General features: G+C 44.1%; 3 protein-coding genes across 4 annotated transcripts; all 3 read right to left on the minus strand.

Annotated features, from left to right (window-relative positions):
* Positions 1-3487: 3487 nt before the first annotated feature.
* Positions 3488-9294, minus strand: LOC100564087 (protein phosphatase 1 regulatory subunit 3C). Of its 2 annotated transcripts, none has more exons than XM_062960811.1 (2): positions 9156-9294; positions 3488-5715 (listed from the first exon to the last, which is right to left on the minus strand). In XM_062960811.1, exon 2 carries the CDS (start codon positions 5685-5687, stop codon positions 4824-4826), a length of 864 nt encoding a protein of 287 aa, XP_062816881.1. In that variant the 5' UTR covers positions 5688-5715; positions 9156-9294; the 3' UTR covers positions 3488-4823. The 2 variants fall into 2 exon arrangements, with proteins under 2 accessions (XP_062816881.1, XP_062816880.1); XM_062960810.1 differs by lacking the exon at positions 9156-9294 and adding an exon at positions 7239-7829.
* gins4 (GINS complex subunit 4) lies at positions 9209-22346 on the minus strand. The gene is made up of 7 exons (XM_003228119.4): positions 22174-22346; positions 20751-20837; positions 19358-19471; positions 18001-18098; positions 17606-17694; positions 11000-11090; positions 9209-9894 (listed from the first exon to the last, which is right to left on the minus strand). Exons 1-7 carry the CDS (start codon positions 22264-22266, stop codon positions 9798-9800), a joined length of 669 nt encoding a protein of 222 aa, XP_003228167.1. The 5' UTR covers positions 22267-22346; the 3' UTR covers positions 9209-9797.
* Positions 11977-17248, minus strand: LOC134293482 (uncharacterized). The gene is made up of 2 exons (XM_062961147.1): positions 15482-17248; positions 11977-12254 (listed from the first exon to the last, which is right to left on the minus strand). The coding sequence occupies exons 1-2, from the start codon at positions 17027-17029 to the stop codon at positions 12213-12215; spliced, it is 1590 nt and encodes a 529-aa protein (XP_062817217.1). The 5' UTR covers positions 17030-17248; the 3' UTR covers positions 11977-12212.
* Positions 22347-22551: the final 205 nt, after the last annotated feature.

Consider the following 22551-nt stretch of genomic DNA (forward strand, 5'->3'; position numbering starts at 1 on the left):
CAGGTACCGTGTAGCATTCCAAGCTGTACATCATGCTGCAATCTTATAATCTTTTAATCTATAATCTGGAAAGGTTGCAAAATAATTGTCCCAAGGCTATGAAACTCCTTCCTATTCTAATGATAGGGTGCCTTTTGGCCCGTGGTGGATTACCTTGCAAATAGTTAATGCAGTTTTATACCACTTTAATTGTCATGGCTCAATACTACGGGATCCTGGGAGCTGTGGTTTTACAAGGCTTTTAGCTTTCTCTGGCAGAGTGCTGGAACCACAACAAATGACAACTCCTATGCTTCCATAGCATTGAACTGTGGCAGCCAAAGTGGTGCCAAACTGGAATAATTCTACAGTGTGGATGTGGCTTATGCCAGCTCGGGCCACATTTGCGCCGCCCAAAGAGGCTTTCCTTCTCAAAGGCCTCCCTTGGCTTAAGGAATGGCCCTGTCAACCTGAGTTTGCAGCCTCCTTTCCGCTTCATGTCGGTTTTGCTAATCTGCAGAAATTAACAGGATTTGAGTTCCATGACGCAAACACAGGAAATCCAGGTCCCTTGGGCCAGATTAATGGCTGGCAAAACGGGGAGGGTGGAGAAGGAAAGATGCTCTGCTTATGATGGTACTATTATTATTATTAGTGATATTATTATTATTAATATTATTAGTAGTATTGCTGACTTGACTGCAGTACGTGGGAGATCTTAGAGTCCTCGTGCGGGCCATGTTAAACATGAGCCAACAATGTGATGCAGCAGCTAAAAAGGCCAATAGGCTCTTGGCCTGCATAAATAGAAGTCTAGTGTCTCTAGAGTCAGGGAAGTCATAGGTAAAGGTAAAGGTTTTCCCCTGACGTTAAGTCCAGTCGTGTCTGACTCTGGGGGTTGGTGCTCATCTCCATTTCTGAGCCGAAGAGCCGGCGTTGTCCATAGACACCTCCAAGGTCATGTAGCCGGCAAGACTGCATAGAGCGCTGTTACCTTCCCACCGGAGTGGTACCTATTGATCTACTCACATTGGCATGTTTGAAACTTTGTATGCTGGTTTTATATCTGTGAGCCGCCCCGCGTCCCTCTGGGGAGATGGTGGCAGGGTATAAAAATAAAATTATTATTATTATTTTCAAACATGCTCCCCCTCTATTCTGCCTTGGTCAGACCACACCTGGAATCACACCATGTCCAATTCTGGGCACCGCAATTGAAGGGAGATGTTGACATCTGGAGGACGGTGACTAAAATGATTAAGGGTCTGGAGAACAAGCCCTATGAGGAGCGGCTTAAAAGAGCTGGGCATGTTTAGCCTGTAGTAGAAAAGGCTGAGATGGGACATGAGGGCCATGTATAAATATGTGAGGGGGAGTCATAGGGTGGAGAGAGCAAGCTTGTTTTCTGCTTCTCTGAGACTAGGACGCAATGGAACAATGGCTTCAAACTACAAGAATGGAGATTCCACTTGGACATTGGAGCCCGCGGTGGATTAAACCCTTGTTCAGGCAGGACTGGTGACATGAAGGTTGGGATGTTGACTGGAAGGTTGCAAGTTTGAATCCAACCTATGAATGAGCTCCCTCCATCAGCTCTAGCTCCATGTGGAGACTTGAGAAAAACCTCCCACAAGGATGGTGAAAACCTCAATATATCCGGGCATTCCCTGGGCAATGTCCTTGCAGATGGCACACCAGAAGCAACTTGCAGTTTCTGAAGCTGCTCCTGACACTGGGGGAAAAAAACCCTGAACATTAGGAAGAACTTTGTCACTTTAAGAAGAGCTGTTTAGCAGTGGAACTCTCTGCCCCGGACTGTGGTGGAGGCTCCTTCTTTGGAGGCTTTTAAACAGAGGCTGGGTGGCCATCTGTCGGGGGTGCTTTGAATACGATTTTCCTGCTTTTTGGCAGAACTGAATGGCCCATGAAGTCTCTTCCAACTTTAGGATTCTATTTATTACCTACTTATTGGCAAAGTATATATTCAAGTGGTTTTGCTGGGGAAAAGAAAAGTCTTTTCACCCACTTCCCCATCTCCCAGTGTTTTAATTTAGGAAAATAATAATATTAATAATAATAATGGATATAAAACTGCAATCCTAAGTAGTTGTGGGAAGGACCAACTTGGATGGCTTTAAGGGTCATTAGGCCACTTCAAAGGGGGGGGGGGTCAGGCTATCCATGGCTGCTTATTGGGCTGGATATAAATAGTCTCCAGTATCAGACACTCTCAAGATTAGCTGCTGGGAAATGTTTTGTTAATTGCCTTCAAGCTGACATTGACTTATGGTGACCCTACGGATGAGAGAGTGCCAAGAAAACCTTGTCATTGACAGCCTGTATGGGTTTCAGCATTGGCATCTACACTGTGCAATTAATGCAGCTTGAAACCACTTTAATAATAATAATAATACAGTAGAGTCTCACTTATCCAAGCTAAACAGGCCGGCAGAATCTTGGATATAGCGAATATCTTGGATAATAAGGAGGGATTAAGGAAAAGCCTATTAAATATCAAATTAGGTTATGATTTTGCAAATTAAGTACCAAAACATTGTTATACCACAAACTTTGCAGAAAAAGTAGTTCAATATGCAGTAATGTTATGTTGTAATTACTGTATTTACAAATTTAGCACCAAAATGTTATGATATATTGAAAACACTGACTACAAAAATGCCTTGGATAATCCAGAACCTTGGATAAGCGAGTCTTGGATAAGTGAGACTCTACTGTAATAATAATAATAATAATAATAATAGTCCACTTTTTCTCTCCACAAACGAGACACAAAGTGGCATGCCTAATACATAGGATTTTAGTTTGAGCCAATTCCATTCTTCCCATGACTTGTAGAAGCAGAAATTGCGCAGGGAAATAGTGTTCTCTACCAAGGGAATGAAAATATAGGAACACTCTGCCCTTTCTGTAGGTCATGCAATCGACACAGAAGCCAGCCAGCTCAAAAATTCAATACCAAAACCCTCTGTGTGTGACCATTGCAAACAACATATTCTTCGAACACTATTCAAGTGGGTCATGGTTTTACAAAAGCCGCGAGTGCTCAATTTTGGATCACTGGGATGAAGAAGCAAGCAACATCTCTGTTTTGGAAAGAAAATAAGACTTGCTTTTGTTGCCTGGATCTGTCTCCTAGGACAGAGACTTCTCACTGAGTCAGACTATCGATTGGTCTAGCCCAGTATTGTTTACTTTGGTTGGTAGCAGCTCTTGCAGAATATTTGCTAGTCCCTTACCCAGTTTTTTTAATATTATTTGGGATCCAGCCAGGGATTCGATGCCTGCTAAATATGTGCTCCGTTCTTGATCCCCGTCTCAGCCCTGTCTCAAAATAACACAGCAAGGAGGAACTGACCTGACCTTACCCTGGGCGAAGATGCGTAGGAAACAGTTGAGCTGGGAAGTATGACTATCGGGGAATCAGAAGTCATCTATTTATCTATCTATCTACCACCAGCAAGAAAAATTCCAGGCTTGCTCATTCTCGTCTGTGTTCGCTGTCTGCTTTATTAGTTTCTAGAAAAAGAAATATTAAAAAGCAACCCTCTGCTTGTGATTACAAAGCACAGAAGTCATTCCATCACAACCATCTTGACAGAGAATTTGTGGAGCAAATTTCCATCTCTTTTTTTTATTGCAAAACGCTAGTCAAGCCCAGCCACGAGAATTGTGCATGGCTGGACCACAAGTCTTTTGCACAAAATCGATCCCCTTTAGCTTATCCAGGTCACCGAGAAACCACAAACATACCCAGAAAACTAAATGTTTGAGAATGTAAAGGCAAGTACCTGCTCAGCTGAGTTGAGAGCACAGATGTCAGAGGTATAAGAGAGTATTGTTTATGCAGCACTACTCTGACACTGAGCAATGGCTGTTAGGGTCCAAAACGCATTTTTTCCCCATCACAACAGTCCTGCAAGGTAGGAGTGCAACTGGGATTTGGAGAGCCAGGTGAAGGGAAAAATTCTCTTTCTAGACTGTGATAGGAATCTTTCTTTTTCCATTGATCACATTCTCATAAATGGTGGGATGATTCAAAAGTAACCGAAGATGCCCCTCTTTCCCCTTTGTTTCTCCCATTCTGGTCTCTCTCTCTCTCTTCCTTCTTGTCCAATGGGCTGCTTTGAGTGACACAGATTGCTTTGGCTAGGAATCTGTCCAAATTCCTTGCTGCGGTCTAAGCCTGGCTACCTCCAATCTAAAAGGCTCCCTGCAAAATCTGAACCTGAGACTTCTTGAATCATGGGACAGAAAGTACTAGGTTATGCTAGCTCATGTTGTGTACTAAAGCCAAGTTCTGACAAAGTTATGTCCATTATAACTTCCACTGTAGTAGAATAAAAAGAGCCAATGCTTTCCTTGTTCTAGTGTCAGGCATGGCCTGCAACCCCCATCCAGAGGATTGTTGTGAGACAAGGGCTGCATCTACACTGTAGAATGAATCCCATTTGACACTGCTTGAACTGCCACGGTCCGATACTATGGTATTTTGGGAACTGTATTTTTACAAGATCTTTCACCTTCTCTACCAGAGAGTTGAGGCCTCACCATATTCAATGTTCAAGATTTCCTAGTACGGAGTTAGGGAAGTTAAAGTGGGGTAGAACTATAGTGAAGATGTACCCGAGGTCTTCTTGCTGCTTCCAAGAAGTCCAAGACGTAAAGACACGTTGCAGCCGAACTATTGATTCTGAGAAGGTCGGGAGGTTCTGGCTGTATCGCAATGCCCAGTCTGCGGTGCCAGGGACATAAACAGAGTCACGGCCAGAGCATTGGAAGGGAGAACAGGAGCAATAAGGACAGAGCTTGTTCCAAAGCATCCCCTACCAGTATGCCGGGGTCTCTGTACGCCTCCAGGTCTGCAAGCGAGAGAAAACCAGAGCTGCAGCCCGAGAGCTGCCCAGCGGCTCACTGCTCTTTGCCAGGCGCGAAAGGGCTCTGGGCAGTGGAGGGCCCATCACTTGCCGTATCTGGTAGTTCTTCCCAAAGTTGTTATCCCAATAAACTTTCTCACCGCTGTGGTAGGAAACACAGAATTCAATGGTGTGGCAAGGAGCCGATCCTTTGGGTAGGGGGACCTCGAAGGAGAACGTATCCGTGTCGGAGTAGCCATAGGTGTTCAGCATGTATCGGCAACCGATGTCGCGAGAGCTGTGCCAGGAATCGAAGGTAACACGGATGAACACTTTCTTCTCATAGCTGATGTTCTTGACCTTGATGGTCCCAGAGATGGACTTCTCCTGGACGAGGCAGTTCTCCAAGCAGACGAAGCCGTTCTGCAGGCGGCCGCGGAAAGCCATATAGTCGGTGGAAGGCTGGGGGAAGTCCAGGAGGTACTTCCTCGCCTCGGGACGCGACCCTCGCAGCTTGTCCCGGAAGCTGGTCAAGTGCGACAGGGCTTGCTGGAGGTCGCAGAGGTCCTCTTCGATCTTGGAGAAAATCCGGACGGCCGTCAGCGAGAAGCCCTTCATGTCCGCAAAGACCACCCTCTTCTTCTTCTTGCCACGGCAGCCCTTGCCTGAGTCCTGCTGCCGCTCTGGTTCCACGGAGAAGGTGCTGTTCAGGCACGGGCGCAAGGCTGGGTGGCCCAGGCCTTCCCGGAGTTCTTCATAGGAGTCGAGTAGCTTGCGAATGGGAGGCGTGTGGCTCAGGCAAAGCCGGGTGGAAGGAGTGGTCCGGGGAGCCATGGCCCGTGTGCCAAAGACCTGGAAAAGGCTGAAGCCAAAAGGAGACATTAGCGACTGACCCGTTAGAACAGTGGTTCCCAACCTGTGGGTCGCGAAACCTAAAATAAGGCCCACTAGACATGCGGGAAAAATCAGCTCTAGATGATTAAATATGGTTTTCTGTGGGCGAGCAGATGACGACTACTGGATGGCATCTGTTCTGTGTCACAAACTAGAGTTGCTGTGATCTATCCAATGCAATTTTCTGAATCAGCACCCCAAATAACCAAACCGAATCTAAATTTGACCAAAAACTGATTTGTAATCCTTTTGGTACTAATGTTGGAGAATGGTTCCTGCTCAAAAAAAAAAGGTTGGGAACCACCGTGTTAGAAACAGACCCATAGAAAAGACCCCACGAACCAAGTGTTCGGAGCAGCAGAATCAAGCCTGGCCCTTCCAGGCTTACTCTCAACCTTCCTAAATCAGTTTGAGACTTTGAAATTAATATAAACACCATGAGACTGAGTTATGTGCCAGATTTAGGGCACTGTAAAACGGCAGTAAATTATTCAAATGGCAGTTTGTCGATTGTTAGCCTCGTTTTGAAAAGGATGGAGATTAACTGAGCTGAAAACTACTTTGCAGGGTATAGATAAACATAATAAACATCATAATAATGATGACAATAATAATAATAATAATAATAATAATAATAATAATAATAATGTGTTGTTGAAGGCTTTCATGGCTGGAATCACTGGGTTGCTGATTGTTTCCTGTCTGGAATTCCCGTTTTCTGAGTGTTGCTCTTTATTTATGGCCCTGATCCTAGTTTTTCAAATACTGGTAACCAGCAAGGGCCAGCTAACACCTCCCAAGAAAAGGATTCTCCCAGGCAGGAAGCAGCTAAGCTTTGAAGATGCAAGGCTATTCAATGCTAATCAAGGTGGCCAACTGCAACATTCACACTTGCCTCCAACAGACAAGAGTTCTTTCTCCCTCCCTTGACATTATTCCAGATATATAAACCCCACATGCCTAGTTTCCAACAGACCTCGCAACCTGTGAGGATGCTTGCCATAGATGTGGGCAAAATGTCAGGAGGGAATGCTGCTGTAACATGGCCATACAGCCCAGAAAATTCACAGTAACCCAGTGATTCTGGCCACAAAAGCCTTCGACAACACATTTTCTCGATTGTTAGCCTCTTTTTTTTTTTTTAAAGGATGGAGATTGGCCAAGCTGAAAGCTGCTTTGTGGGGTATAAATAAACATAACAACAACAACAACAAAAACAGCAGTCCCACATGAAGAGAAAGGAAGAAAGGAAGGAATTTCAACCCCAGCTTGTATCCTTTCTCAGTAAGATAAAAACTGCAAGGTGCAGCTTTTCAGTCTTGCAAAATTCATAGTTGCAACTATTGCAATTCTTCCATCTACATTATTGGTCTCACACCACATTGCCTCACACCAAAAAAAGGAAAATTTCCCACAAACCCCAAAGAACAAAAAAGAGCTTCTTTCCCTTCATTCTCTCTCGGGAATGTCTCATTCACGCAAGCAACTTACTCTCTGCAGCTCATGGCTCCTGCTGTCAAGCCGTGTCCTCCTCCTAGGGACCCAAAGGATGAATGGAAGCAGGTGAGGAGCGAAGCCACGCCCCCTCCACCTGGCCACACCCCCCAGGATCAGCCCCACGTGCTTTGCAGGACACAAGGAGCATCTCTATCCTGTCTGCTTAATGCAATGTGGCACCGCTTTAAGGGCCATGGCTCAATGCTAAGGAGCTTCAGTTTGGAGGAAACCGAGGAGATGAGAACAAATAGATCAGCGGCCAAAGCCAGCATCCCATGGCATCCAACCAGGGCCATACATAGTAAAGGTAAACATTTTCCCAAATGTTAAGTCCAGTCGAGTCCAACTCTGGGGGTTGGTGCTCATCTCCATTTCTAAGCCGAAGAGCCGGCATTGTCCACAGACACCTCCAAGGTCATGTGGCCGGCATGACTGCATGGAGCGCCATTACCTTCCCGCCGGAGCAGTACCTATTCCTCCACTCACATTTGCATGTTTTCACACTGCTAGGTTGGCAGAAGCTGGGGCTAACAGAGGGTGCTCACCCTGCTCCCCGGATTCAAACCGACAACCTTTCGGTCAGCAAGTTCAGCAGCTCAGTGGTTTACCATTCTACCATGTCTCCAGTGTCAATATAATATATAATACTCATATAATGCTATACTAATAATATAATATGTTGTATATACATATAATATTGATAATATTATAATGTAACATAATATAATAATACACTATTATAATTTTATATTTATATTACATGTAATATTACAGTAGAGTCTCAGTTATTCAACATAAACAGGCCGACAGAACATTGGATAAGCAAATATGTTGAATAATAAGGAGGGATTAAGGAAAAGACTATTAAACATCAAATTAGGTTATGATTTTACAAATTAAGCACCAAAACTTCATGTTATACAACAAATTTGACAGAAAAACTAGTTCAATACGCAGTAATGTTATGTAGTAGTTACTGTATTTACGAATTTAGCATCAAAGTATCACGATGTATTGAAAACATTGACTACAAAAATGCGTTGGATAATCCAGAACGTTGGATAAGTGAGACTCTACTGTACTAATAATATTGCAATAGTGTTATACTGCAATATATGTTTATATTGTGCTATGCTAATATATGTTGTATATACATATAATATTGATAATATTATAACATAATACAACATAATAATACACTATTATAACTGTATGTTTATATTACATGCAATATTACTGGTACTACAAATCTTGCAATATAGTGTTATAGTGCAATATAGTAATATATAATGCTTATATTGTGCTATGTTAATAATATAATATATCGCATATAAATATAACTTGCAAGCCGCCCTGAGTCCCCTTCGGGGTGAGAAGGGCGAGATATAAATGTCGCTAATAACTAATAATAAATAAATTTAATCCACTGCGCCACCGAGGGCTTCAACCAGGGCCATAGCCAGAAAAAAAAATTGAGGGTGGGGGGGGGGGGGGGGTTGGTGGTGGTGGTAGTGGTGGCTTGAAACTTTTTTTTTAGTAAATCGCCAGCTACAGCCCTGCATCCAACCCAATTCAGGCTTCAGAGACAATGCTTCCCCGAGGATTAAAATTAGCCTCTTGTTAGCTAATCCTTTGCAGACACACCACATGAGACAAGGCTTCTAAAAACAGCTCAGGGTCAGACCCATTGACATTTGCTGGGTTTAGGGCTGGCATGAGCAAACTTGGGGCCTCCAGGTGTTTTGGACTTCAACTCCCAAAATTCCTAACAGCCGGCAGACTGAGTGACCGCGAACTGGCCCTCTGCTTAAAGTTTGTGAAACCCTGCTCTAGGTCTTTAGGCACAATTCTAAGGTCAACTTTTATTCAAAGTGGAATCATAATAGTCATAATAAGGTTAATAATAATTACCTGCTTCTCCTTACGGTTCAAAGCGGGGCAAGAACACACTGCTACAATAGGTATGTAAATAGTAAATATTGTATTTTACTCCATGCAAATTCCAGCTTCCAGCGACCATTTATTGCTTGGAGAAAAGGCAAGATATTTTCTGTAAATCTGAAAAATCTGCCCATCTTTCCAGATATTATGCAGATACCCAAAGAGTTCAGTCGCAAAACACGATGGGCTTGAATTGAATAGGTGGGGATGGCAATGCATTTCGTACCAGCCTTCTTCTATGAGCAAGAAGTCTTCTGATGAGATGGATTGAAACCCCCATTGTCCCCAGCCACCACAACGGGACGCATTGGAGGCTCGAAAAGGCTGTCCTTGAAAAAGTTATTCACTATTAATTGAAAATGCAGTCCAGAAAAGTAACTTCCTCCACGTTATACAAATGCAAATTTCCATTGTCAGATTAGGTCTAGTGCCACCTGCTGGACATATGGTGGATTGCAGGATAGTCTCTTTTTTGCAGCCCAGCAGCAGATAGGACAGAAAAAGGACAACTTGCAAACCGAAACCTTACTGGAGGAACAGCTGGAAACGCTGATAGCAGCTGGAAACAATCCTCTGGCCCCAAATTTTCAGGATGCAACTTTTCCTTGCATTTCAGATGAGCTTCACTGCTCCGGAAGCCACCAAAGGAGCGATTGTTTTGTACCGAATCAGGTGCTGGGAGTCTTTGTCCAAGTCGATCACATATTCGCTGAAAGACACAGACCATAAAAACATGTGTATAAACTATATAACGTGTATCGCTAAGAGCAAAAAAAAAAAAAACCTTTTAGAAAATTGATGAGTTGATACTTCTGAATTAAAGTAGAAAAGTGTAAAATTTCAAGAAGGTTGATACTATAGATACCATATCTACTCGAGAATAAGCTGACCCGAATATAAGCCGAGGCACCTAATTTTACCACAAAAAAACTAGGAAAACATTGGCTCCAGTAAAAGCCGAGAGTGGAAATTTCAGAAATAAAAACAGATACCAATAAAATTACATTAATTGAAGCATCAGCAGGTTAAATGTTTTTGAATATTTACATACAGCATAAGATTGTCCAACTCGGATTAAATCATTATTCTAATCTTCTTCATTGTAAATGTGCTTATGTATCCTTTTAATAATAATAGAGTAAAACAATATATGTAATAATAATAATAATAAATACAGGAAAATAATACATGTAGTAATAAATGGAGTAAAATAATAAATATAATAATAATACTGTAATAAGATCAGAGTGAAATAAATGTAATAGTAGCAACAATAGAGAAAAATAATAAATGTAATAATACCAATAATAATAAGAGAAAAATAATAAATGTACCATATATTCTCGAGTATAAGCTGACCCAAATATAAGCCAACCAGTACCCTCATCCGAGTATAAGCCGAGGGGGGCTTTTTCAGTGTTAAAAAAAGGGCTGAAAAACTAGGCTTATACACAGTTTAAACTCTTTATTGATTAGTCAATTTTGACCATATCAAAACATGTGAAACATACAAAACGTACACACTTACCATTATACACAGTATACTATAGATATATCTATGGATCCTATTGGGAGTTTGTCTATTTTATTTACTGGAAGCTTATCTTGCCATTTTCTCCAACATGCCATTGTTGAGATCAACGGGCCTCCTTTTATATTTTTAAGGTCTTTCCCCCCAATTTTCCTTATCAAGACACGATCTGTATTCCCATCCATTTATTAGTTTATCTAATCTGACCCATCTTTTGGGCTGGCCAATGCCCATGTGAAATTACTTAATCTGGCCAGCTTTGCTTCTGGTTATTCTTCCCTACCTCTGCTCGTCCGTCTCCGGCTCCACCAGGATGTTCTCCTGTTTTTCCTTCACTCGGAGGAAAACAAAGGCGTCCAGGTTTGGTTCGGGAACTGCAACGAAAAGACAAAGAGAAGAGCTTCTCTATCAAATTGATGTCCACATGGATTACTTTTCATTGTCTTTCCAAACACAATGACTCAACATCTTGTTTTGACAACTGTTATGTTTAAATCTGTTTTAATATTTACTATTTTGTAGGTTTTAAACCTGTATTGCTTTTAAGGTTGCGAACCACTTCAGATCTCGATCCGAGTACAAATTAATGGTAATGATATATATAATATTGTATATAATATACAATAATAAATGATAATTAATATATTGTATATACATGTAATATTGATAATAATATTATAATGTAATGCAATATAAAACTACTAATATTACAATATAATAATGTTAATTATGTATTTATTACTTGTAATATTACTGGTAAGATTACAGTATAGTGGTGTGGTGCAATATGCTGGTATACAGTGCTAGTGTTGTGCTGTGCTATTGATATAATACTAATATTAATATTTATTATATATGAACATGGAAATAACATACAAATATGCAAATACAGTAGTCTCACTTATCCAACATAAACAGGCTGGCAGAACGTTGGATAAGTGAAAATGTTGGATAATAAGGAGGGATTAAGTAAAAGCCTATTAAGAATCAAATTAGGTTATAATTTTACAAATTAAGCACCAAAACATAATGGGTGAGAAGGGTGGGATATAAATGTAGTAAATAAATAAATAAATAAATAATGATGATAATATAGACCAACAAGGACAAACTGCCACTCTGGGCCAGAGTCAAGAAGGGGGCCAGGAAGACATCATTCCACCATGTATCCTGTGTCAATATAACAATATAGCATATAATACTCATATTATGCTGTCAGCTCACCACAGCCGCTCCTGAATGAACACACGAGACTCTCTGTGGTATCACCAGGAACTTTTACTGTAGGAAACATGAACATCAGAAAAGCCAAGAATGGGAGGCTCCGGCCAACCCTCCTTTATATACCCTCCCCCTCATTTGAACAGTCTCTTCCCGCTCAGTAAAACCCCGCGCAAATTCCCCGCCAAGTCCATCAGCCGTTTCTCCTCCGAGTCCTGGGACGCAGGTGTCTTATCAATGTCAGTGACCCTGAAACTCAGAGCCACATCCAGGCTCTAGTAGCAGGGTTCTGACATGGCGTCCTCCTCCCCTTCGTCCTGGAAGGAAAGATTAAACACAACTATTGTTCTCCGCTGTCCAGAGTTCCTTTATACTTTTTTAACAGGCTGCAATGGAATACCGGGTGTACCTTTCCTAGGTCCTTTGGTAGCCTCAGCTCATAGGTCACTTCGTTTATTCTTTTTGCTACCCTGAATGGCCCTATATAGCGTGGAGCCAATTTCTTGGATGGGAACCCCAATTTCAGGTTTTTTGTGCTCAGCCAAACCAGATCTCCTTCGCCCAATTTGTCCCCCTCTCGGCGCCTACGATCCGCAAAGAGCTTGTACTTCTTTTGTGTTTCCCGCAATGCCTCTACCACGGTTTGCCACCCTTGCTTGATTTTGGCCGGCCATTCCTCGTCGGTCTGGCCCTCCCCTTCCTTCCACTCGGGTAGCCTGGGGAAAGGTGCCACCTCCTGTCCGTATACTATTTCGAATGGGGCACGACCTGTGGCCGAATGTACGGCCCCGTTAAAAGCCATCTCAGCAAACGGAAGAAGGTCCGCCCAATCATCCTGTCTATAATTGGTGTACATCCTTAAGAATTGGCACAGTGTCTGTTGGGTACGTTCGACCCCCCCGTTGGTCGCGGGATGAAAGGCCGAGCTCAGGTTCCTTTCTGCTCCTAACAGCTGTAAGAATTTTCCCCAAAATTTTGCAGTAAATTGGACTCCCCGGTCACTAATTATCTTGTCGGGACACCCATGTAGGCGATATACATGCTTCACATACAAATCAGCAAGTTTTTCAGCTGAAGGGAGTTTTGGCAGAGCCACAAAGTGTGCCTGTTTTGAGAATAGGTCCAATATTGTCCAAATGTATCTGTGGCCTCTGCTGGGGGGTAGTTCGCCTACAAAATCCATGGCTACGCATTCCCATGGCCTCATGGGCTCCACCACCTTCTGCAATAGCCCCTGGGGCTTCCCCGGTGGTGTTTTTCCCTCTGCACATAATTCACACTGCGTGACGTATCCCCTGGCGTCTTTCCTCATTCCGGGCCACCAGCATTGTTTGGCCAACAGTTTAATAGTCCTGGTGGGGCCTAGATGACCCGCACCCTTGTTATCATGGTACTTCCTTAACATTTCTCGTCTTAAACATTCAGGAATATACAATTTCTTATTTACAAACACCAAATCCCCACACAATTCTCCCTTTTCTTTGTTTGTTTGTAACCATTTGTCCATTCCATACGCTCGCTTCAACTCTTCCTCCCATATTTCTCCTCCCCCCGTGGAAATGGCAGCACGTTTGTTTTCTTTGGCCGCTTGTGCTCGAGTTAGTACTGCCAGGCCCCATTGCTTATCAAGAAAAATACTCCCTTCAGATTCCTGAATACCTCCCCCGTGCTGAGGCATCCGAGAGAGAGCGTCAGCGAGTATATTATGTTTCCCCTGGAAGAATCTGAGTCTGAAATCAAAACGGCTGAAATATTGGGCCCATCTAATTTGCTTCGCTGATAGTTTACGAGGGGATCTTAGATACTGTAAATTTCTATGGTCAGTCCACACCTCAAACGGTGTTCCACTTCCTTCCAGAAAGTGTCTCCAGCACTCTAGTGCTTTTAGAATCGCTAAGGCTTCTCTCTCCCAAATCGGCCAGTTTTTTTCTGTATCGCTAAACTTTTTTGACAGATAGCCACATGGCTTCAGGTTCCCCCCCTCGTCTTTCTGTAGCAGAACTGCCCCATATGCCCGGTCTGACGCATCGCAATGTAATACAAAGGCTTTAGACATATCAGGGTGCTGTAGGACAGGCTCCTCAGTAAAACGCTTTTTAAGGGCTTCGAAAGCTTCCTGGCATTCTATTGTCCAGGTCAGTTTGGCCCCTGGGGCCTTCACTTTGGCTGTTTCTCCCCTACCTTTAGTCTTTAACAAATCCGTTAATGGCAAAGTGAGGCGCGCAAAGTCCTTGATAAATGTTCTATAGAAGTTTGCGAACCCTAGGAAGGATTGCAGCTGCTTCCGTGTTTTGGGGGCTTCCCACCCCCTCACGTCTTCTACCTTCGCAGGGTCCATCGCCACTCCCTGGGAGGAAATCCTATACCCCAGAAAGTCTATCTGGTCTTTATTGAACTCGCACTTGGCAAGCTTCGCATACAGTTTTGCTTCTCTCAACTTTTGCAGGACTTCCCTGACTAGTTCTATGTGTTGCTCCTTAGTCCGAGATACTAACAATATGTCATCTAAAAAAACAAAGACTCCCTTGTACAACAATGGATGCAACACTTCGTTGATTAATTGCATGAACGCGGCGCCTCCGCCGCACAAACCGAAAGGGAGCACACGATAATTGAATAATCCGAATGCACAGGAGAAGGCCGTCTTCCACCTGTCCTCTGGTTTAATCTGCAATTTATGGTACGCTTCAATTAAGTCCAATTTAGTGAATATCTGTCCCTCCGATAACTGGGCGATCAAGTCCTTCACTAAAGGTAGGGGGTATTTATTTCCAGAACTGATTGCATTCAGGCCCCTGTAGTCAATGCAGAGCCTCAGCGTTTGGTCCTTTTTGCGCCTGAACAACACAGGCGCCCCTAGAGGGGAATTTGAAGGCTCTATGAAACCCCTCGCTAGGTTTTTATCAATGTATTTTCTCAGTTCCTCCTTTTCCCTAGCCGACATTGGGTATATTTTTGCCTTAGGAAGCTCTGCTCCTGGGACTAGCTCTATCTTCACTTCAACTCTCCGCTTCGGTGGGAAACTGTCTGCTTCCTTCTCATCAAATACGTCCACAAAATCCCGATACTCTGGGGGTAATTTATCTGCCAGTTCTGCTATCCTGATAGAGTCTTCCTCCCCCCTTTTCCCCGGCTCCCTTTCCACTTCCTGGCTCCCTCCTTCCAACTTCATCCTGAAGATCATGCTCTTATCCTCCCAGTTGATTTGCGGGTTGGCCTGCCCCAGCCATGGCATGCCTAGTATAACATTATAGCTGGCTATTTGTGATATCACAAATGACACCTTTCCTTCCCAACTCCCTATCTTACACTTTACATCTTCGGCACTGTACTTAGCTAATGATCCCGATGCTGTGGATCCGTCCAACTGCGAAAAAGCTATTGGGGATTCTAGGTTCGTTCTTTCGCATCCCAATCCCTCGGCTAATTCAGGGGAGATGATGTTCCTGGAACATCCACAATCCACAAATGCTTTGCAGGTTGCTTGTTTGCTGCCACTTTCCAGCTGAATGGGGACCACTATCATGGCTTTGTCCTGACTTACCAACCCCCCCGAGTGGTGCCTCATCGGTGGTTCTTCCTCGGCGCGTTTCCCTGCCACGGCTCTTGGTTTGGGCGGGCCTCCGCCTTCCCCTTTTCTCTGCCAGCACTCGGCAGCCCTGTGGCCCAAACGGCCGCACACGAAGCAGCCCCTCCTGCTGGCGCTCACGTTCCCTGTCGGCTCCGTTCTCCTCCCGGCTGGGGTTGATCCCTCCTTCCGGCTCCCCTCTTTCATCTGCGGCCGTTGCTGTAGCCCTCCTCGGTGCCTCCTCGCCTGGGCCAGCGATGTCTCGATGCGCCCCGCCAGCTGAATCCATCCGCGCAGTGTGTCAGGCTCATCACGATGCACCGCCCAGGAGAGGATCTCCCGCCTGAGCCCCTCTTTGAAGAGTTCTATCTTTGTCACTGCAGACCATTCCGGCACCTTTTCAGCGAGGCATTGGAACTCCTCCGCATACTCAGATACCGACCTCTGCCCCTGGGAGACGGTCTTCAACTCCTCCCTCGCCCGGATCTGCTCCAGTGGATCTCGGAAACGGGTCTCCAGGGCCCCCATAAAGCGTCGGAGTGACCCCAGACATGGGTCGCGCCGCGCGTGTAGTTGAACGTACCAGCTGGCCGCTCCCCTCTTCAACACTGCACCAATGGCCCGTACCCGGCTGGATTCCGTTCTAAAAGTGTGGGCATTGTCCTCCATATAGCCCCTCACCGTGGTCAGGAAAAAATCCAGTTCAGAGGACTCTCCCCCAAACTCGATCCTTAGTTCCTCTCGTCTCGGTAGGGGTCCCTGTGGTGGCAATCCCCAATTCTCCGCCCGTCGCAAGCCCCCTTGCGGGCCAGTGGGCCCCGCTGCTGCTTCCCTTTGTCCTGTGCCACGCCCGGCATTCGCCAGGGGCACCAGGGTCTCAGTTGGGAGCGTAGCCGGGATTCTCGGAGGCTTTTCCCCTTCGTCGTCACTCTCCTCCACCCGCGTCAGGCTCGTTTGGATCTTGGGCCGGGCACCGGGCTCCTTTCGCATTTCCCTTCCCTTCGGTGCTGGGAGGTCTGCAAAGCCCTGGCTGCTTCCCATGCTCACGTCCCACATTGAGCTAGCCCGGAGTTCCCTTCCTCGCTCCGGCTCCGCCAAAACCGCCAGGCGCTCCATCGCCCTCGACATCACTGCCAGGGTGGTCTCCATCGCCGACATCCTCTCCTCCAGAAACACCATCTTTTGCGGGCCTGGGGAAGGTGAACCTTCCTCTCCTCCGGTGCTATCTCCCCGCACCACTCCGCGCCTCTGGGTTACCCCATTTGGCTGGGCATAAGCGGTGGATGACGCCAGGGCCGCCAGCTGGTGGAACTCAGCGTCCGTCTCGGGAGTGGCCCTTTCCGACCTTCCTCCTCCGGCGCCCAAGAGCTCTTCATCCTCCACTTGCATGTTACACCTCACCGCTACAGCGGGATGGTGTCCGTATTCTTGGCTTAGTGTCAGCTCACCACAGCCGCTCCTGAATGAACACACGAGACTCTCTGTGGTATCACCAGGAACTTTTACTGTAGGAAACATGAACATCAGAAAAGCCAAGAATGGGAGGCTCCGGCCAACCCTCCTTTATATACCCTCCCCCTCATTTGAACAGTCTCTTCCCGCTCAGTAAAACCCCGCGCAAATTCCCCGCCAAGTCCATCAGCCGTTTCTCCTCCGAGTCCTGGGACGCAGGTGTCTTATCAATGTCAGTGACCCTGAAACTCAGAGCCACATCCAGGCTCTAGTAGCAGGGTTCTGACATTATGCTATACTAATAATATGATATATTGTATATATATATATATATATACTATTGATATTATAATGTAATACAATATAATATACTATTATAATTCTATATTTCTATTACATGTAATATTACTAATAATATTGCAATATAATGGTATAGTACAATATAGTAATATATAATGCTTATATTGTGCTATGCTAATAATATAATATATTGTATGTACATATAACTTGTAAGCCACCCTGAGTCCCCTTCGGAGTGAGAAGGCGGGATATAAATGTTGCTAATAATAATAATGAAACAATAATAACAACAATAACAATAATAATAATATTTTGCAATAATCCACTACAAAACCAAGCCTTCCCTACCTATTTTGAGGAGGTCCACCTTCTGTAGGTTTGGAGGCATGTGCTTCAAAGCCACGTTTTTGAGATGGGCCTCTGTGTTGGCCATGTACCTGGAAAGAAAGAAAGGAAGGAATAGCATCTACACTGCAGAATTAATTCAATTTGACACCACTTTAGCTGCCATGGCTCAAGGCTACGGAATCCTGGGAGTTTTAGTTTGGTGTAGCACCAGCCCCAGATTTGAAATCCAAAGTGGCTTATGTGCATGTCTGGGTCTAATTTGTGATACAGTACTTTCCCCATTTATTAACACATAACTGAAGCTTCATCATAATCTGCCTTGGATCCCATATTAGGAAACGGTCAGGATCGATAGAAATTAACTGATTTAAGTAAACGGCTCTCCGCTCACTCACTCTTTGGCAAAGGCGAACTCTTCTGGAGAGAGAATGGAGGGCTCTCCCTCTGTCCGGGTCTTCTCTTTTTCCAGGACGTGCGGGAAATATTTCTCAATCTATACACATAATAAAAGTGAAAATAGGTATGTGTATATGTAACCCATTTCCACAGACAGTCCCTGTTTCCACAAACAGCTATCACCCACCAAAAGCATTCCCTCCCATGACATTTCAGGTTATAGCGAGCGACATGAACATGTAGCCCAATGTCCTCCCCAAACACTATGGCCCACCACTTAAGGAATATTTTCATTTGGGGACAATTACATCCTAAATTGTATGTGTTTCCTCCACCACAAACATCCCCGTGTTTCTTACTCTCTCCATTGGTGTGGAATTTTCATGATCCCGCCCACTGCTTCTCCCTTAACCCTTTTCTACTCTTTTCAACTCTGTCTGCATAACGAACAGTGCAGAACTGAGCAACTAAACATACTGGAGGAATTTGGGGGCTTGACTCTACATGATGGAAGTTGTAGTTCACCTCGCAAGTCAGAGCACAATGGCCCCCACTGATAATGGATCTGGACTACATTTGGCACACAGAACCACCATGACCAATGAAAAATAGTTTTGGAGGGAGGGATTCACCTTGATTTATAGCCATTGTAGGTACTGGGATGTATAGTTTACCTTTAATAATAATAATAATAATAATAATAATACTTTATTTATACCCCGCCACCATCTCCCCAACGGGGACTCGGGGCGGCTTACATGGGGCCATGCCCAGAATAATACAATATAACAGAATATAAATAGAACAACAAATCATAACACATTAAACAATACAATAAAAAATAATATACACTACATTAAGCAAAACCAAAAGAACAATAAAACTAAAGAGCATTTTGGACCCCACTAACGATGACCCTGGACATAACTTGGCACACAGAAACACCATGACCAATGAAAAATGCAGGAGGGCTTTGGGGAAAATTCACCTTGATTTATAGGAATTATAGTTCACCTATATCCAGAGAGAGCACTGTGAATGCAAACAACAATGGATCTGAACCAAATTTGGCATGCATACCCAATATGCCCAAATTTGAGTACTGGTGGATTTGGGGTGGAACTGGCCTTGGCATTTGTTAGTTGTAGGTACTGGGATTTATAGTTCACCTGCAATCAAAGAGCACGCCGAACCCCACTGAAGATGTACCTGGATCTAACTTGGCACACACAACCCCCATGACCATGGTGGGAGTTGTAATTCATCCTGAAGCTGGAGAGCAGACTGAACTCCACCAATGATGTATCCAGAGCACATTTGCCCAACATGACAAACTTTAAGTATTAATGGAAAGACCTTTCGGATCCGACTGCGCAAATAGCTGCTGAGGACGTAGCGGATCCTTTCCACTTCCATGCGGTGGATGCTGGCCTTCAGGTCCCCTCCTTTGGTGCGCTTCAGGTTCTCCTCCTGCAAAGGCACAGAGCAAAGGGGATTTGCAAGTCACCCAAACCTCCACTAGGTTTTATTTTCAGGGGATGTCTCCTTACTCAGGAGGAAGCCTATTTGTCTAGATAGATTGACAACAGCAACTCCACACTTGCATAGGAGAAAATCTCATTACAGAGAAGAATATAAAGAATCATAGATTTGGTAAATAGTAATAATAATAATAATAAACTGAACTTAAAATAAATAAATAAATAAATAAAATGAACTTCAAAGACTCTGGCAGAAACCAGTGCAGGTGGTCCCGGTGGTGATGGGCACATTGGGTGCCATGCCAAAAGATCTCAGCCGGCATTTGGAAACAATAGGCATTGACAAAATTACGATCTGCCAACTGCAAAAGGCCACCCTGCTGGGATCTGCACGCATCATCCGAAAATACATCACACAGTCCTAGACACTTGGGAAGTGTTCGACTTGTGATTTTGTGATATGAAATCCAGCATGCCTATCTTGTTTGCTGTGTCATAATATAATAATAATAATAATAACAATAATAATAAGGAGCCCCCAGTAGCATAGTGTATTGAAGTGCTGAGCTGAACTTGCAGATCAAAAGGTCGCAGGTTCAAATCAGGGGAGCGGAGTGAGTTCCCGTTGTTAGCTTCAGCTTCTGCCAACCTAGCAGTTCAAAACATGCAAATGTGAGTAGATCAATAGGTACCGCTCCAGTGGGAAGGCAATGGCGCTCCTTACAGTCATGCCGGCCACATGACCTTGGAGGTGTCTACGGACAACGCCGGCTCTTCGGATTAGAAATGGAGAGTCGGACATGACTAGACTTAATGTCAAGGGAAACCTTTACCTTTAATAATACAGTAGAGTCTAAGCTAAACGGGCCGGCAGAACCTTGGATAAGCAAATATCTTGGATAATAAGGAGGGATAAGGAAAAGCCTATTAAACATCAAAGTAGGTTATGATTTTACAAATTAAGCACCAAAACATCATGTTATACCACAAATTTGACAGAAAAAGTAGTTCAATACGAAGTAATGTTATGTACTAATTACTGTATTTACAAATTTAGCACCAAAATATCACGATATATTGAAAACATTGACTACAAAAATGCATTGGATAATCCAGAAGCTTGGATAAGCGATACTCTACTGTAATAATAATAAGGAAGTTCTTACAAAAGAGGAAGATAGATTGGAACAGCAGCCCCACAATTGCATAGGAGAAAACCTCACTCCAGAGAGGAATTTGTGGATGTTGTTTATTATCTTCTCTCTTACCATATGCTCCAGCTGCTCAATGACACACTCCACGATTTCTGATTTGCTCTCCAGCAGTTCAGGGGAAAACTTCTCATTCATCCAAGCCTGGAAAGAGACAGCAAAACCTTGCAGATGGCCTAGATTATAAGAGGCACTGATGGGAAGGATTCTGGGAGTTGTAGCGCACCCAAATAACCTGCCATACTGCTGCTGGTGGTGGGGGGTTGATTTCAGGAATTGTATTCCATTCAAACAATAACAATCATAATAATGGGGTTGTTGTGTGTGTTTCCGGGCTGTATCGGCATGCTCCAGAAGCATTCTCTCCTGACGTTTCACCCACATCTATGGCAGGCATCCTCAGAGGTTGTAAGGTATATCATAATATAATTTCCAGTGCAGGTGGAAGGGATTCTGGGAGCTGTAGTACCCAAATAGCATGGTAATGGGGGATTCTTCTTCTTATTAATAAATAATAATAATAATAGCAACAACATATTGTTGAAGGCTTTCATGGCCAGAATCACTGGATTGCTGTAAGTTTTCCGGGCTGTATGGCCATGTTCCTGAAGCATTCTCTCCTGACCTTTCACCCACATCTATGGCCACATCTCAGAGGTTGTAAGGTACAGTAGAGTCTCACTTATCCAAGCTAAACGGGCTGGCAGAACCTTGGATAAGCGAATATCTTGGATAATAAGGAGGGATTAAGGAAAAGCCTATTAAACATCAAATTAGGTTATGATTTTACAAATTAAGCACCAAAACATCATGTTATACAATAAATTTGACAGAAAATGTAGTTCAATACGCAGTAATGTTATGTTGTAATGACTGTATTTACTAATTTAGCACCAAAATATCATGATATATTGAAAACATTGACTACAAAAATGTGTTGGATAATCCAGAACGTTGGATAAGCACGTGTTGGATAAGTGAGACTCTACTGTATTTCATAATAATATAATTTCTAGTGCAGGTGAGAGGGATTCTGGGAGCTGTAGCACGCAAATAGCATGATAATGGGGGATTCTTATTAATATTAATAAATAATAATTATTACTTAATAATAATAATTACCTAATAATTACTTATCATTAAATAAGTGTTCGATTTGTGATTTTGTGATATGAAATCCAGCATATCTATCTTGTTTGCTGTGTCATAATAAAATAATAATAATAATAATGTGTTGTCGAAGGCTCTCATGGCCGGAATAACTGGAATGCTTAATTAGCATTGAATAGCCTGTCAGCATCAAAGCCTGGCTGTTTCCTGCCTGGGGGAATCCTTTGTTGGGAGGTGTTTGCTGGCCCATGGGAGCTGATTGGGTGGATCCTGGGTTTTAAAGCACCCCTGCCATGTTAAAGGAGGAGTACGCTGGGAGCTGTAGTTCACCCAAGTTCATTGTCTCCCGGGAAAAGGGCCTTGGCCTCACCTGCTCCAGGTGGCGGATGAGCTGGGCCGGGGTCAGCACCACTTCCTCGCCGCTCCCGTCCGAATCCAGCTCCGCCGCCGTCGCCTCAGCCATGGCGGACGCCTGAGGAAAGCCCAGCTTTTTCCCGCCAACGCTTCCAATAGTGCGTGGTGACGTCAGCACGGCGGGAACAAGAACCGCGCTGGCCCCGCCTCCTTATGCATATGCTGCGCCCCTTTCACTCTCGACTCCGCCCCTTAAGAACATTTAAAGGGGCCTCGCAATGTAAATATGTGCAGAGGTTCTGGAGAAAAGTTCTAAAAGTTGCTGTACGTTTTCCAGGCTGTATGGCCATGTTAGACCTGTGGCTGACTGTCGTTCAGATCATGAACTTCTTAT

The sequence above is a fragment of the Anolis carolinensis genome, unplaced genomic scaffold (genome assembly GCF_035594765.1).
Source record: "Anolis carolinensis isolate JA03-04 unplaced genomic scaffold, rAnoCar3.1.pri scaffold_8, whole genome shotgun sequence".
Taxonomy (NCBI): Eukaryota; Metazoa; Chordata; class Lepidosauria; order Squamata; family Dactyloidae; genus Anolis; species Anolis carolinensis.